This window comes from Ochlerotatus camptorhynchus, unplaced genomic scaffold (genome assembly GCF_037179485.1).
Source record: "Ochlerotatus camptorhynchus isolate MF236.1 unplaced genomic scaffold, CSIRO-AGI_Acam_v1.1 ptg000577l, whole genome shotgun sequence".
NCBI lineage: Eukaryota > Metazoa > Arthropoda > Insecta > Diptera > Culicidae > Ochlerotatus > Ochlerotatus camptorhynchus.
In genome coordinates this window covers 3,851,254-3,867,328 of record NW_027041058.1, presented here as the reverse complement: position 1 = coordinate 3,867,328, position 16,075 = coordinate 3,851,254, and the positions used below count along the sequence as shown (strand labels likewise).

Sequence of the window (16,075 nt, the reverse complement as noted above, 5' to 3'; positions counted from 1 at the left end):
AAAAGTTTTGGGAAAAGAAAACTATTCAGAAGATTTTATGTGTTTCATCGTCGGCAAGAAGAACGATGCGAAAAAAGGATTTTTATTTTTGCGTTGTTTTCCTGGGATGCTTCTGTTGCTGCTAGCCTGCCCGCGTGTTCCGATGTGAGGTAAGGAGAGCAAAAAATATTGATCGTACGGATTTATGACTGGTGTGCCCGAGGGGCGTTTCCTCGTGCAGTTCCTCTTCCAGGTTTCGGTGAGGATGAGAAAACCCAACGCATGGTATAGTTGGTAAGGTGTTTTCCATGTTTTTTCACTCCCATTTCCCTTGTTAAGCAGTACGGATTGTTTGTTTGGCTAGCTTCCAAATTGTTTCCACTTGAAAACTATTATCCAGGTCAATGATCGGCATTCGTTCTTTTCAGCCGGAATGCTTATTTTTGCCTTGGCTTTTTCTCATTTTCCTTAGATTTTCGTTTTGTTTTATAAAGCAAAGTTCATCATACCAATAAAAACGCAACTAATGATTTTCTTCTTCTTTCCCTTCATTCCGTTCGTTCTTTCGAAATCATTTGAATGATCGAAATCAAAACACATACAGGCACAAAGCGACGATGAGGACATGCCAGAAGATGTGGTCGTGCCGGTGGAGGGCAGCTTTATGGAGGATTTTTTCAACGAGGTGGAAGAGATCCGTATCATGATCGACAAAATCCAGGCGAACGTGGAAGAAGTGAAGAAAAAGCACAGTGCCATCCTGTCGGCCCCACAGTCAGATGAGAGTAAGTATAGTATAAGGTTTATGTTCCAGTATGATCTGTGAGTCGACGCAGCCGTTTATTCATAGTTTAGGGTCAATAAGTTTGGCTGAATTTGTGGCTCTGTGAACATGCGGCGTGTTTTATCATGAATGAAAAATACATTTTCCGGAGACCGATTCTATACCAGCCGTGATGACCAGGGTTAAGGTGATTTCTTGAAGAATCCAAAGATGACGGTCATGAGGGTTGATAATCCCTATCACTTTCTAGAGCACAAATCACGGATTGCGACATCGTTTATAAGTAGAACTCCCTGTTAAGTTCCAGTTTCCTTACTGTATGTTGCGTGAGAGCCGATATTTGTAATCATTAATGAGTAAAAAAGACCCATTTTGAAGAAAAGTGGCTTAACTCATTAATGATTAAACAATTTTACCCATTAATGAGTATCTGTTACCCATTAATGATTAACAATTACTCATTAATGGGTAACAGATACTCATTAATGGGTAAAAAATTTACTCATTTAATGAGTTAAGCCACTTTTCTTCAAAATGGGTCTTTTTCAACCATTAATGGGTACTTTCAAGTTAGCGTGTTGGAACTGCGAGGTGTGAATGAGATTAATAAGAATAAAGGCTTCCACAGCGATTCATCTTAAAGATGCCTTTTGTAAAGACGGACACAATGAACACTAATCAGGGTGGCCACTAGACCGGGAATTAAACGGGAATCAAAATCGAACGGGAATTTGATTGGATCTTTAGTTTTGTTTGTAGTACTTTAACCCCAACGCATTAGGGTCTTTTATGACCCGGCGTCACTTCAAAAAAGCTGTAACTCTGTAACGAAACATGATAGAGGCCTGAAATTTCCTGTCATTTCGTAATATTCCGAAACAAACATTTTTCTGTCAAAAGAAGTTTTCAACAACCTCTGGAGTGGCACTACAAGAAAATGACACATTGTGCAATAGTGGGTCAAAAAAGACCCAAACTGCAACTCACTCCCAAAAATCCATTTTTGAACCGATATTTGATCTATTGACCTCAAACGAAAGATGAAAGTTTCTAGAATGGAACCATGCCCATGATTTTTCTAATTTTACTATTTAGGTTACCTGGAACCGATTCCGATAGGGCACAAAAGGACACTTCCAAAACCTCATGTACTGGTACCGTCCGACGGTTCAAAATTAATGATTTTTCATCCAGAAGTAAATAGACATCATGCTATGAACCGGAGGGTGGATCATGCCTTATCTGAATATCTGGAACCGGTACAGGTAGAGCCCTAAAAATGACACCTCCAAAACGTCATGTACCGGCTCAACATTTATGATTTTTCGTAAGAAAGTTTGAACATACTGAGAGGTAAGCACATATCATCGGCAGGCATGGAAAATCATTTTTCATTCATTTCATGCATTCATTTACATTCATTTGCCTCTAACTTTTTTCATCAACAGCATTCCGCAAAATGTTGTTTGGAGCTTTAGTTGGTTTTGTTATTAGCTGCAACTTTTGCTCATAACTCAAATCTGTATCGCATAAGAGATCGAATTAGAGCGGGCAGAACTTGTTACTGTTTTTCAGTGAATGTAAAATACATTCACTGAAAATCAGTAGTGGCTTCTGTTCGCTCTGGTTCGTCATGCATAAAATATACGGATTTAAGTTGTTGACAAACGTTATAGGTAATAGCAATACCTACAAAAGTTCCATACATCATTTTGAGGATTTTTGTTGATGAACAAAGTTAGAGGCAAATGAGTGTAAATGAATGCACGAGCTGAATGCAAATGATTTTCTATGCCTGATCATCGGTAAGAGACGTGTGTGTGAGAAAATTTACGAAAAAATCTAAGTACACCGGTTGGATTCGAACCCACTATTCTCATTCAGTACACGGGTGCATTGCCAATTATACAACGGTGGACCTATATTAGAGTGATGCAAAATTTGAAACTTTCGCTCCACAATACTTAAACGATTCCAAATCAGATCCTGACTAACCTCTCAAAATTTGAACCCATTTGGTGAGAAACTGAGATGGCACAAACCATTTGAAGTTTGTATGGGAATTACTATGGTAAAACCAAGATTTTTGTTCATGTCTATCTAATAATTCACCATATCGGCCTGCTTCAAAAGCTTTCAACTGTACTTGTAGGAAATTTTTCCAGCTACAACTTTGCTGAAGACCATTTTTTAATTAAATGTAAGGATCGAAAGTTATCAATGGTTCAATGCGCTGATGTCTTATGATCATGCTCAATCAACTGCTCAGCAGGCAACATTGGTGTTTCTGGGGCGTTGAATAGGACACAAAAATCATGGCTACTATGTCACACTGCAAAATACAGTGTTGCCTACAGAGCAGCTGCTTGATCATGTCATAAGTTTACCAATCTCTTAAATAATTAATAACTTTTTCCTGTCTCGTTTTACATAGAATAATTTTCTATAAGAATGGCTATCGAACTGTTTCGCAGCTCAATATGGAAAAAGACTAGAAGGCAATGAACAAAAAGTTGAGATTTCCCATAGTAATTTACATGTAAACTTCAAATGGCTTGTGCGAAGTCTGTTTCTATCCAAATGAGTTGTAACTTTGGGAGGCTAATCAGGACCCGATTTGAAACCATTTAAGCACTGTGGAGCGAAAAAGTCAAATTTTGCATCAGTCTAATATGGTCTATGGATGTATTTGGCTAATGACATTAGAGTTTCGAATGCGTTTTCCATCCTAGTATTTTTTGAGCAAGCGTTCTCTGATACACAACAATCGCCTATTATCGACGATATGTGCTTGTACATAATGCCATGTGGATCTGGCCACATCTGGATACCCGGTACCAGTTCCTGCAGGGCCCACAAAAAAGCACTTCATGTACTGGTACCGTCCGACTGCCCTTAACTTATGATTTTTCATCCAGAAGTAAATTGACATCATGTCACCATCAAGTGGATCTAACCATATTCGGATACCCGGAACTGGTTCCGGAAAGACCTCATGTACTAGTACCGTCCGACATTTAAAAAATAGGCATCATGCCATGAACCAACCGGCGGATGTATCCTATCGAAACCAGTTTGGGTATCCAAATGAACCCAGATTCACCTTTTGGTCTATGGCATGATGTCTATTTACTTCTGGATCTAAATTGATTGATGAGCGTTTTAGTAGAATAATTCTCGATGAACATTTCAAAAGGTCCTATCTGCTTCGATCGATTCTCTTCATCTCGACTTTCTCCAAGGCCGCCGAGAACGAACCAGCGAAGAAGAAGCTGTCCAAGAAGAAGCTCCAACGGCAGAAGGAGAAGATGATGCGTAACGAGTGTGCTTTTTTTGCCGCACAGTTTAATAGGAGAAGTTATTGTCTTGCGCTTAGAACTTAGAATTCAGCAAAGGATAGCTTTTAGGTATTAACGAAAGAGATAGTCGATGAAGAGAATCGATCAATGCAGGTAGGACCTTCTAAAATGTCTATCTAGAATTGGATACCTTTTACGCAGGGTTGCTTCCACTTACTTGCTATAAAAAAAATGTTTTTCTGAATTATGAAACCATTAGATGTTATAAGGATATGTTGTACTTGTAAGTTACAAGAAGAGGTTGTAAAGTATGCGTTTGATAAATAAAACCTGAAGTAATGAAATTGGGTTTTTAGCGGAATGCTTAAATAAAACAACAAAAAAGGTTATCTTCCATTTAATTCCACTTAATTAATTTTGGTATCCATGACAGATACGTATTTCGACTACAATGTGCAGTCTTCATCAGTGTCATTCCCACTAAAGAACTTATCTAAATCTAACCCCCTTAAGTACTCATCCCTAGGTAAAAAAGTCAAGATCACAGGTATAAAAATGAAACTACAATGTGTTGAATCGGAACCTACCTAACTAATAAAAACCGAAGATTTAAGTAAACTAAAGGAGAAAAATCTATACAACTCGGTGGCGTCGCGTCCACATGTGCAACCTGTGCACAACACAGGTGTAATAATTTAAAAAAAATGCGTTTAGATTTTTATAGATTTTATGGTCACATTATAGCTGTACTTCTTTACTCCAGCCCACAAGTGATAGTGTGGCTCCTATAAATCTTCGACCTTGGTTTGATTAAATAAGGATTAAATTCAGTTCAGATGGTCTGCCTAATCCCTTATGAATTGATTTCTAAGCATGTCGATAACACTACCATGACAATACTCGTTAAATAGTGCACCTAAAACCAATCTTTTTTGGGTGGCGGGTGGCAAGTTTGTGAATGGTCAAATGCCTGATGTAAGCCAAGCTGACCTTCTATCACCTCTTCAAATATACCACAAATGTTCCACAATGCATGGCGGTTTGCACCGCTAGTTGTAATAGAAGCATTCAGCAGTCACGCGTCAAACGGGAGCAACACGGAAACAGCAGTCTGGTACGCTTTGGACGTGTACCATACTTGCAGACACATTTGTGATGTGTGAGTGCCTAAAGCGTGCATTTCTCGCTGTGCACTTGGATATCTGATTGCAGGCAAAAAGAGTAATGCTGGGTTTAGACTAGGCAAGTCATCAGTTGAATTCAATTTTTCTTGAAAAGTTGAACCTGGTTCAACTTTTTTCAATTCAAGTGAGTTGATCAAGTCAGTTGAATGGCATGGTTTACACGTTCAATTCGCATTCAAGTCAGTTGAATTCAACTGACTTGATCAATTGACTTGCCATGTCTAAACCCAGCTTAATGGAGAAGGAGAGCGCAAAGGCTCGCTCTCATTCTCTTGTCAGTTGTAAATCTCTCAATCACCGATTGTTGCGCCGGTGCGCCTGTCAAAACTTATGAGCTTCCCCTGGTTCATTCTGATAGTGTTGTCCTGATGAATAAAGAGTTGATTAGTTCAAGTTTGCTACCCTGGGGACTTCATGAATTTTCTCTAGATTTTGACACTGTTTTGTATTGAACAATGTTTTCGGAAGTGTTTGAAAGATATTCTTCATTACATTTCAGTCGAAAGAGTTAGCCTTGTGATAAAATCGAGAATTAGTTAAGTTTTGCAATTCCTCCTAATTCGGTTAACGCGAAAAGGGCCATACAAGTTTTGTTTACAAAATATGATAGACCCTTCAAATGTTACTTTAGGTAGTGATTAATATAGTAAATGAGAATATGTTCCTCGAATTCATGGAGCATTGAAAACAAAAAAAACAAAAACTAATATGTGGTGGTAGACTATAGCGAACAAAGTTTGGTGCACAGGTAAACAAATGAGGCACGCGACGCCTCTGATACAACTCTCTAATAAGGAAAATAGGCTTCTGAGTGTCACAATCAGCGATTTTCTGATTCGTGAGCGTTCACTCACCCAACCTTGCTTTTACGTCGATTTTTACTTTCAATTCTACTAATTTTAGTAGTAGAATTACAAGGAAAAATCGACGTAAAAGGTATACTTCTGGATGAAAAATCATAAATTTTGGGCCGTCGGACGGTACCAGTACGTAAGGGTTGGGAAGTGTGCATTTTTTGGGGCTCTGCCGGAACCAGCCCTGGGTATCACGATGTGGTCAGAACCACGTCCATGGCATGACGTTTATTTACTTCTGGATGAAAAAAACATCAATTTTGAGCCGTCGGAGTACATTAGGTTTTGGAAGTACCGTAAAACGGGGTATCTTTGATAATGCGGGTAACTTTGATAGTATAATATAATGACTAAATTTACCTTCTGCACTATTTCCTAATTGAAAACATTGGTTCCATTTTGTAGCTTAGGGTTCTACCTTTAATATAGACGTATATTGACGTATAGAGTTTTTATATAGTATGTGTTATATATTGCCAAATGTTTGAAAAAATAAATCTTCTTGTTTTTCGCCTGTTTGAAAAGGCACTCAAACAATCACGTATTAAATATATTTCTGAAATAGCCATCACAAACATCACATCACTGTCTTCTTATTGCTTAGGATGTTTCTGATTTAATCCTAATTCAAAGTTTCATATTTCTTGAACTAGATTGTTTGAGTTTCACACATATTTTTTCAACATTAATAAAGTATTGTCAAAGTAACCCCAAAACAAAAAAAACTGATGTCGGTCGCAAGACCAAAAAAAAAATGTGCAAATGCAATAATTTCTGTTAAACATATTAGTAACGAATTGACTCTAGGATCCTCAGTACTTGTTTAAAAAAATTGAAAAACATTCATCGTTGTAAAAAAAATATTTAAAATACTTAAAAAACTATTAATGTTACCCCGTTTTACGGTATCCTTTTGTGCCCTATCGGAACCGGTGCCAGGTTAGGTTGTTTAAACTCACTTGCTATTAAAAAAATTGTTTTTTGCAATTATGAAACCATTGGATATTATATTATAATTATTATTATTATTATTTTTTATAATGCGTTTATTTTTCCAGGCTCATTTGCCGTAGTTTTACGGAGCTGGTATTCATCGTTTGATTACAAAATTACTTAAAACTAACGTTAGTAAAGCGGGGGCCGATTACTCGCGGCTATCTCGAGGTTAGGGGCAACAAATGGTAACAAACGGATGGCAGGGTAGGGATTGAGAACACAAGGTTTTTTCGAGCAATGTGCTCTTGATTTCGAACTAAGCGACATACTGATGAAAAAGACAAGGGGGGTACACCGATGGTATAATTATTTTTCGTGTATGAAGTAACATAAAACCTGTCAATATTGATTTCCGAGCGTTACAAACAGTGATTTTACGACTCGTGAGCGCACACTCTGAGTGAACGCTCACGAATCTTAAAATCGCTTATTGTGACGCTTTGAAAGCAAAATTGACAGGTTTTATGTGTCAAACACTGCCAGGTAGCCTAATGGCAAAGTTGAAAAAAAAATCCGGGTTAAGGTGCCATTCTAGGGACCTTCGCCTTTCATTTGAGGCCAATAGATCAAGAATCGGTTTAAAATGGATTTTTGGGAGCGAGTTGCAGTTTGGACCTTTTTTGAACCGCTAATGCACGATGTGTAACTGTTTCCTAATGCATTTGGAAGGTTAATCGAATTTCGTTAATAATTATCCTAAATCCGGTATCTCGAACATTTCTCTTAGAATCTTGAATATTTCTTCAAGCACAGATTTTTTTACCTATCCATAGTATGGGATACCAAAAATAAGTTTGAGGTCGAAAAAATAGCCATCTCCCAGAGCCTGACGTTTTAGAACGTTGGCATCTTTTCGCGTAACAGAATCTGGAAAAGATATTGCCAAGCTTGAGATCACACATTTCTCATTGTTACACTCAAGCTTGCAAATGCTCATTACAGCTAAAATGCTATTTTTCGGATTTTCGAAGTTATGAGATATATTATTGATAATTTTTATTTACAAGATCCAAGAAGAGAAGGTAAAAAGTGTATATGCCACATAAAACCTGTCAATTCAGCTTTCAGAGGGTCACAACAGTGATAAGCTCTAACGATGAGCAACGCGATGAGCGAGCAATCAGCGATCATAAAATCGCTAGTTGTGACCTTCTGAAAACAAAATTGACAAATATTATATGTCATACACAAACTCTACAACCTCTTCTTGCTTCTTATAAATAAAAATTATCATTATAGTATCTTATAGTTTCATAATAAGGAAAAATTGCATTTTAGGTGTAATGAGCGGTTGCAAGCCTGGTTACACTTTTCAGAAATTGTTCGGAGGCCCCTGAAAGAGAACCTAAACATTTTCTGAAATTTCTAGCCTCATTATCTTGAACAGTTGTCTTAGACCTGGATCATGAAATTTGTTCCCATGTTGTGTCTAACAATCTTGAGAATTTTTGTGAATCCTGGATTGTGTACGGAACCTGATTTTTTTTTAATTGACTTATTATTCTCTTTTAAATTTATCTCAGGATATCTTTGTAAATTTCTCAAGGATTACATTATATAACGATCATATTGTTTTTATTTTTAATTACTTTTGTTTTTGGATTAACCTCAATAATCTTATACTTCTGTTTGGTATTCCTTAGAAATCTGCTCCATAACAGTATAATTCAGGAATTTAGAATACTTAAGGAATTCTCTTAAACATATTCTCGCACTTCACTCTACATTTATCTTCATATTCTTAATAATTATTACGAGAATTTTCTTAAATTTCTCAATAATTTTCTTTACAATTCGCTTGGAATATTCCTCGGTTTAGAAACACTGCCCAGAAAAAAAACTTTGGAAATATTTAGGGTGGCCAGCGATCCGGTAAAACCGTGAAATAACCGAGAATTTGAAAAGTAGCCGTGGAAAACCTGGGAATTTAACAGGAGAACCGAGGGAAAAAAGCCAAATTTTTACGCCAGATACTCAGAGTCAATTAGATAAAACAGAGCAAGTATTTACAAAAAAAGAAAATGGCTACATCTTTTGCTGCATAATTGCTATCAGTTTTTCGTCTTATTTTAATTGCTCAACAATATTTCAAATTGATTTTTGTCCCTACGTCAATCCGGATGTAAATTACATTAGCCTTAAATTAAAGAATTCAAAATGCTGGCAAAAAAAAAGAATAGAAAAAAAACCGAAATTCAACTTGGGCTTTGATTTTGTACGGTTTCAAAATTACCATGCAATTCTTAATAGACAATAATCCCAGAATTACCGTGGAATTATGATTAGATTTATCAGAAAAATCTTCTCTTAGAATTCTCTCGTAAATTTCTATGAATTTCTTTTTAATTTTCCTCAATTTTTTAAACTATTCTCAGAATACGATCACTTTGGTATTTTTCTCGGAATTCCCACGAATCTGTTTCCTTGAATTCTGTTTATAATTCTTTTTGAATGCTCATGAGAATTCCCTTAGGATTCTCATTAAAATCAACCTTCTGTTCTCCTCAAGATCCCCTTACTTATGTACAACCCTACCCAAGCAGCACACAAACATTAATCACATATAGCTTACTTCAACACCCAACCGCGGGATGTAAGATTTGTGTTCAATTATGTGGGATTCATCATCGCAGGATGTTAGTGGAGATCGCATGAATGGAGGATGAGATATACCGAGCTGCGGTCCAATGCAAGAAAATTAGAGACCGAAAAATGTGTACTATATAAGTTATAGAAATTAATTATGACCCAGACCGTTGCGATTATCATACCCGTGCTTTCTCCACTGCTCTCTCTATGCTTTGGTACATGGATAGGCTAAACACGAATCAGAAGCGCTCTTAGTACGATAATTTGATTTCGCATGCTTTTTCTGCTGACCGGGAATTGGAGAGAATCGAAGCAAGTGTGTGAGTCGTTCTACAATGTTATAAATAAGAAGCTTGGTGGTATAGTCGAAAGCGTAGACAGGACACGAAATAAAAAAAGATAAAAATCAGTGCATCGTCTGCATGGTCAACTCAAATAATTCTCTGCGGTATTCGCTGCGGAGGATGATAGAAAATGCAACTAACATTGAGTGAAATACATTTTTGGTTTGCGTGTAGGGTATGTTCCTCTCAGAGCCGAACTCGCGATCTCTTTCCGTAAAGCTAACGCGATTAAGCCTTCCAAATAAACGAACTACATAAAGGAGTCCCATACAATTCTCAACATATTTCCCTTGGAATTTTCTTTGAAGTTCAACTCACAACTCCGTTGGAGTTCTTCTTAGAATACCATACAAATTTAAATCAGAGCTTATTTTTTCATTCTACCTAGAATCTATTGGAATTCGTCTCAGAAATATGTTGAAAGTCTTGTCAGAAATCTTTTCAATTTTTCCAAGATTTTTGTAGGAATTCTCTTAAGCATTTTTTTTTAAATCAACACTTAATTTTTTTTTTAATTTTTTACATTTTTTTTTTAAATTGTTTGAAACCTGAATATTCTTCCTAGCCCCCGAGAGTTGAAAGTTTTCCAATGCTGATTATAATAATATTTGTAGTAATTGTACTAATCGGGGATCATAGACATTTTTTAAATTCCTCATTTTGAGTATTTTTCTCACTCCCAAATTGTTGATTCCGTTTTTTTTTAATTCTCAAAATGTAGAATTACGAAACTTTGTATAAGTCACAAATCTCGTAAAAATGTCTTCGACTCTAAACAAATGTCAAAGCCTCAGAATCATAGAATCTTTTTTAAACCCTAAATATGAAAAAATGTTAGTACAGACAACGGAGTGTTTAAACATTTTCTTGCACCTAGATTTTCAAGAAAATCTCTAGATCTCAAGATTTCTAAAATAATTTCTTAATTCAATCTATCACTCTTCACAATTCAGTCCTACGAAACTTTGTATAAGTCACAAATCTCGTAAAAATGTCTTCGACTCTAAACAAATGTCAAAGCCTCAGAATCATAGAATCTTTTTTAAACCCTAAATATGAAAAAATGTTAGTACAGACAACGGAGTGTTTAAACATTTTCTTGCACCTAGATTTTCAAGAAAATCTCTAGATCTCAAGATTTCTAAAATAATTTCTTAATTCAATCTATCACTCTTCACAATTCAGTCCTAGACTCATTCAGCGCGATAGCCAAGTGACCTTACACAAATCTATCAGTATATTCTGGGGCTTGGAAACAAGCTTAAAATGTCATAAATTGATTTTTCTAAGTACAGTCAACTGCCCCTGACTTGATATTCTGTGTTTCGGTATTTTCGCTTACTCGATGAAATTCAAAGTCTCAAAGGAAATAAATATCGGAGCAAGCTGTTTCTGCACTTTGCTGTGATTTTAAATTTCTTAATGCATTACATTGCAAGGGTAAATTACTAATGTTGAGTCTACTTGTTATGAACCGATACTAGAAGGCAAGAACATGTATTTATCTGGTGAGATATGTTGCGAAATGGTGAAAAAAACCCACTGCCTACAGGTGGGAATTGAACCCCCACCTCCCAGTACACTAGACGGGCGTTCTACCACTATGCTACCGTAGACCTGATGCTTACGAAACGGTAATGCGATAGAGACGGTCCAATTCCCCTAGTAAGCGGGATGTGATTCATCATTCCCTTATTACCTAATTTATTACCAGGGCTGATGATCGACCTTCATAATTTATTTATTTCTAAGACAAAATTTTTATGTTTCATTGGCATCTGAGAGTTGGCGTGAAATTTGTTATAAGGGGCTCGGTGGCCTAGTGGTGACCGGTTTTGATAGATGTGGAGATGCAGAGGTGTTCTCGGTCTCTATAAACAATGTCTGTCATACTAACAGACCTTCCCTTCCCCTATGATCGTTTTTGTGTCAATTTACGTTAAATCCAACTTTCCTACGTTGGTATCAATGGAATGTTATTCCGAATAGTCGAAACAGAGGGACATCTGACCTAAAACTCTGCCATTTTATGCCACTGCCTTTACAATCGACGCACAGGTCTTACACCCCACGATAACCGTTTCCGTTTCGAACAGAATTTTAATTTCTCCCCATCTTTCAGAAACCAAACAGGAACTCGAAGACCTTATGGCCGATATTAAAAAAACTGCCAACAGAGTAAGAGGGAAGCTCAAGGTGAGAATTGCTCAGAGTTAGCCTGTACCTGTAACTTTCTAATTGCCATCATCTTTTCCGCCACCATCCAGGGTATCGAACAGAACATTGAGCAGGAAGAGCAGACGAATAAGTCCAATGCCGATCTTAGGATACGGAAGACACAGCACTCGGCGCTGTCGCGCAAATTCGTCGAAGTGATGACCGAGTACAACCGGACTCAGACTGACTACCGAGAACGATGCAAAGGAAGAATACAACGACAATTGGAAATTAGTGAGTCGTCGTCGTCGGTTTTCCAATGATTGCTGTCGATTCTAACATTACTTTCCGATTACCTTTGCAGCGGGTAGAGCGACGACAAATGAAGAGCTGGAGGAGATGTTGGAGCAGGGCAATTCCGCCGTGTTCACGCAAGGGGTAATTCCGTCTTCCTACCACACACAGCCTCGGTGACAGTGTAGAACTAATCTCAATTTCCCGTTTGTGTCTCTCCCCCTCATCGCCAGATCATCATGGAAACCCAACAAGCTAAACAAACGCTCGCCGATATCGAAGCACGGCATGCAGATATTATAAAATTGGAGAATTCAATTAGGGAGCTACATGATATGTTCATGGATATGGCAATGCTCGTCGAGAGTCAGGTAAAGTGGAATTCAATTACTATTACACCCCCCCCTTACCGTACCGTATACCTTCGCTGATGATGACGACGATGATTTAGCAACCGACACAAAAACCGATCCTGGCGGCAGTATCCTTCTTCTACTCCTGATCTGATCGGGCGAGGAGGGGGAAACTGCATGCAGGTCAGTGACAGTAGTCGGTAGTAGTGGCATATCACAGCGCACCTATCACAAAACAGGAAACAACTATACCTATATCAGGATACGTGAGATAAAAAAAATACTAGAAAAGTCTCCAGTCAGATTACAGCCCACATGTATACAGAGTATGTGTTTGTGTCCAACAGACATAAAACAGAAGCGAGAGAGTGTTTTGAAAAATACAGCAGCAAGTACTTACTAAATCCCAGCAGTAGTGTGTCGTAGATCTTAGCCTGTTGTGTAGTAATAGAAATGAGCCTAGCGTGTGTTCTCTACATGATACAATTTCCCATTCCCCCACATTGCATATTTCCTTGTTCCTGTTGGTGATTAGATTGGCGTGGTCTAAAGAAGAAAAAAAGTACACCGAAGAGGAGTGAGTTGCCACCTTTCACCACCATCGATCGATTGATTTGTATCGGCTCGGTTTGAATGTTTTTAATTGCTTTCAGACAGTTCTCGATGATGGTGATGATGGGAAAACTGACTCCTCTAGAGTGTTTTGTTGTTGTCAACTTTTCCTTTCATTTTCACAATTCCATACACATATTTTGTTTATTCTAGCATGCGCCAGAGAGACGAGCCGTTATTATTTGGAGCCATATTTGGAGCACGTGGTCAAAGTAGTTTTCAAAGGTCTGGTCCTGGAGAATTTCCAGTGAATTTCAGAAGAAGGAATTGCTGAAGAAATCCGAGATTAATTCCTTGAGAACTGTCATAGCAACTTTAGATGGAAAATTTCATAGGAATTTAAGGAGGAATTTCTGAAAAATTCACTAGATATGGTTGAGAGATTATAGGAAGAATTCCAGAGAAATTCTAGGGACATTTTAGAAGAATTTCAGAATAAATCCAAAGGAATTTCAGGAGAAACATCAGATAAATTTCCGGAGAAATTTCAGCAGATATTTTATTGGCTTGAAGGGAAAAATTACAAAGGAGTACAATAAAATTCTGCTGAAATTTCAGAGGAAAATCATGAAAAATTCCATAATAATGTAACCTGAAATTCTGAGGACTTCTTGGGGAACTTTCAGAGTAATTTCATGTATATACATACTTTGGTAGAACTTTATGAAAAATTTCAGAGCAATTTCATGAAAATTTTCAGATCAATTTCAGAACGCATTTCGAAGGAACTTTGGGACACATTTAAAAGAAATTTCTAATGAAAATCTAGAGAAATTTTAGAAAATAAATAAATAAATTAACAGAGAAATTCCGGGATAAATATAAAAGTTTTTTTTTGCGATATTTCAAAATAAATCTTTTCATAATTTAAAGTTTAATTTCTAGTATAAATTTCAGAGGATGATATGAATTTGCGAAGTAGTTATAGAGGAAAAATTCGAGGGCAATTTATGGAGAAATTCATGAGAGATTTGATGAGAATGTTCAGAGAAGTTTCATAAGATTTTAGTAAAAAATTCATGATAATTTTTTGAAGAATTTCTTGTGAAATTTCTGTATAAATTTCCGAAGAATTCTGGAAATAATATCAGAAGAAAATTTGGTATAGTTTTTAAAGAAATTTAAAACTTTAGTAAATATCAGACGAACTTCAGTAGAAATGCCAGAGGAGCCAATATGAATTTCAGAAGAATTTCAGGGAAATTCCAGGCCGTTTTGTATGAATATTGAGTGGAATTTCAGATGAAACTTTAGAGGAATATCATGAGACATTCTAGAACAATTTCAGGAGAATTTACAGATGAATTCCAGGATAAATATCAGAGGTATTTCTGGAGAAATGATTGAGGATTGTTGGCTAAAAATACAGATAAATTACAGAAGTAATTCCAGGTGAACTTTCAAAAGAATTCCAGAATAAACATCAGCGAAGTTTCTGGGAAAATTCTTCAGGATTTTTTGCAAATATTACAGAAGAAATTCCACAAGAAATTTCATGTAGTTGTTCCAGGGGAATTTTAAGTGAAACTTCAGAACGATTTCACGAGAATTTCTAGGACTGACGAATTTCTAGAGAAATTTAGTTAGAGTTTTCAGGGAAATTTCAGAAAAAAATCTATCGATTTTTAGTGTAAAAAATTAGAGTAGAATTCCAGTGGAATGTTAGGAAAGTTTGTAAATCTGAAAAAGAAATCAGTTCGACAGGCGTTTTTTTTCAGAATTCCCAGTGGAATTTTAGAAGAATCTACAGAGGAATTTGAGAGGAAATTCATGAGACATACCAGGATTATTACCGGAGTATTTTACGATAAATATCAAACAAATTCCTGGACAAATTTTTGAGGAATTTAAGCAAAAATTCCAGATAAATTACATGAGAAAATTCATGTGATCTTCCAGAATAGTTCCAAAAGATTTCAGAAGTGATTACAAAAAAAAAATTGAGTAGAAATTCTGGAATGATTTTAGGAGAATTTCTATAGAAATGTAAGAGGAAGTTTCTGATAAATTTGAAGATATATATCAGATGAATATCCAGTGAAATCTCGGGCGAATTTATTAAGAAACTGCAGAGGAGATGATAATTTGGGGAAAAAAATCAGCAGAAATTTCATAGGAAATTCAAGATTCCAGCAAATGGGTGATGAATTCCCAGTGAAATTCCAGAGTTATTTCAGAAGATTCCATGTTAGCAGAAATTTCGGATACATTTTTGGGAAAATTCTTCAGTAATTTTAGGGAAATTTCCTGCTGAATTTTAGGAAATTTTCCATACGAATTTGAGATGTATATCCAGCCGAATTTCATGAGAAACTCTAAAGATCTTTCAGAAGAATTGCAGGATAAATATCTGGAAAATTTCAGAATAATTTTTAGCAAAAATGCCAGCGCAATAACAGGAGAAATTAAAGAAGAATTTCAGGAGAAATTACAGAGGAATTTTAGGAGAAATTACAGAACAGTTTTAAGAGAAATTGCTGTATGATATCACGAAAATTTTCAGAGGAACGTCAAGAGAAGTTTTCTGAAGAATTTGATGAGAGATTTCTTAGTAATTTCAAATGGAAGAACCACCAGAAGAATTTGCAGAATAATTACAGGATAAATATCTGACGAATTTCTGGAGCAAT

At 36.4% G+C, this 16,075-nt stretch overlaps 1 protein-coding gene across 8 annotated transcripts in view; it reads left to right on the top strand.

The window, feature by feature from the left end:
• The window catches only part of Syx1A (Syntaxin 1A), a 186,194-nt gene that overhangs the window by 105,301 nt on the left and 64,818 nt on the right, over positions 1-16,075 (top strand). For all 8 annotated transcript variants that reach the window (XR_010518760.1, XR_010518762.1, XR_010518761.1 and 5 more), the window contains 5 exons: positions 584-764; positions 12,152-12,225; positions 12,297-12,480; positions 12,551-12,624; positions 12,714-12,851. Coding sequence is in view for 4 of the 8 variants with exons in the window: in XM_065236968.1 (XP_065093040.1) it covers positions 584-764; positions 12,152-12,225; positions 12,297-12,480; positions 12,551-12,624; positions 12,714-12,851 (651 nt within the window). In the remaining 4 variants the exon portion in view is untranslated. The remainder of the gene's footprint in view (positions 1-583; positions 765-12,151; positions 12,226-12,296; positions 12,481-12,550; positions 12,625-12,713; positions 12,852-16,075) is intronic.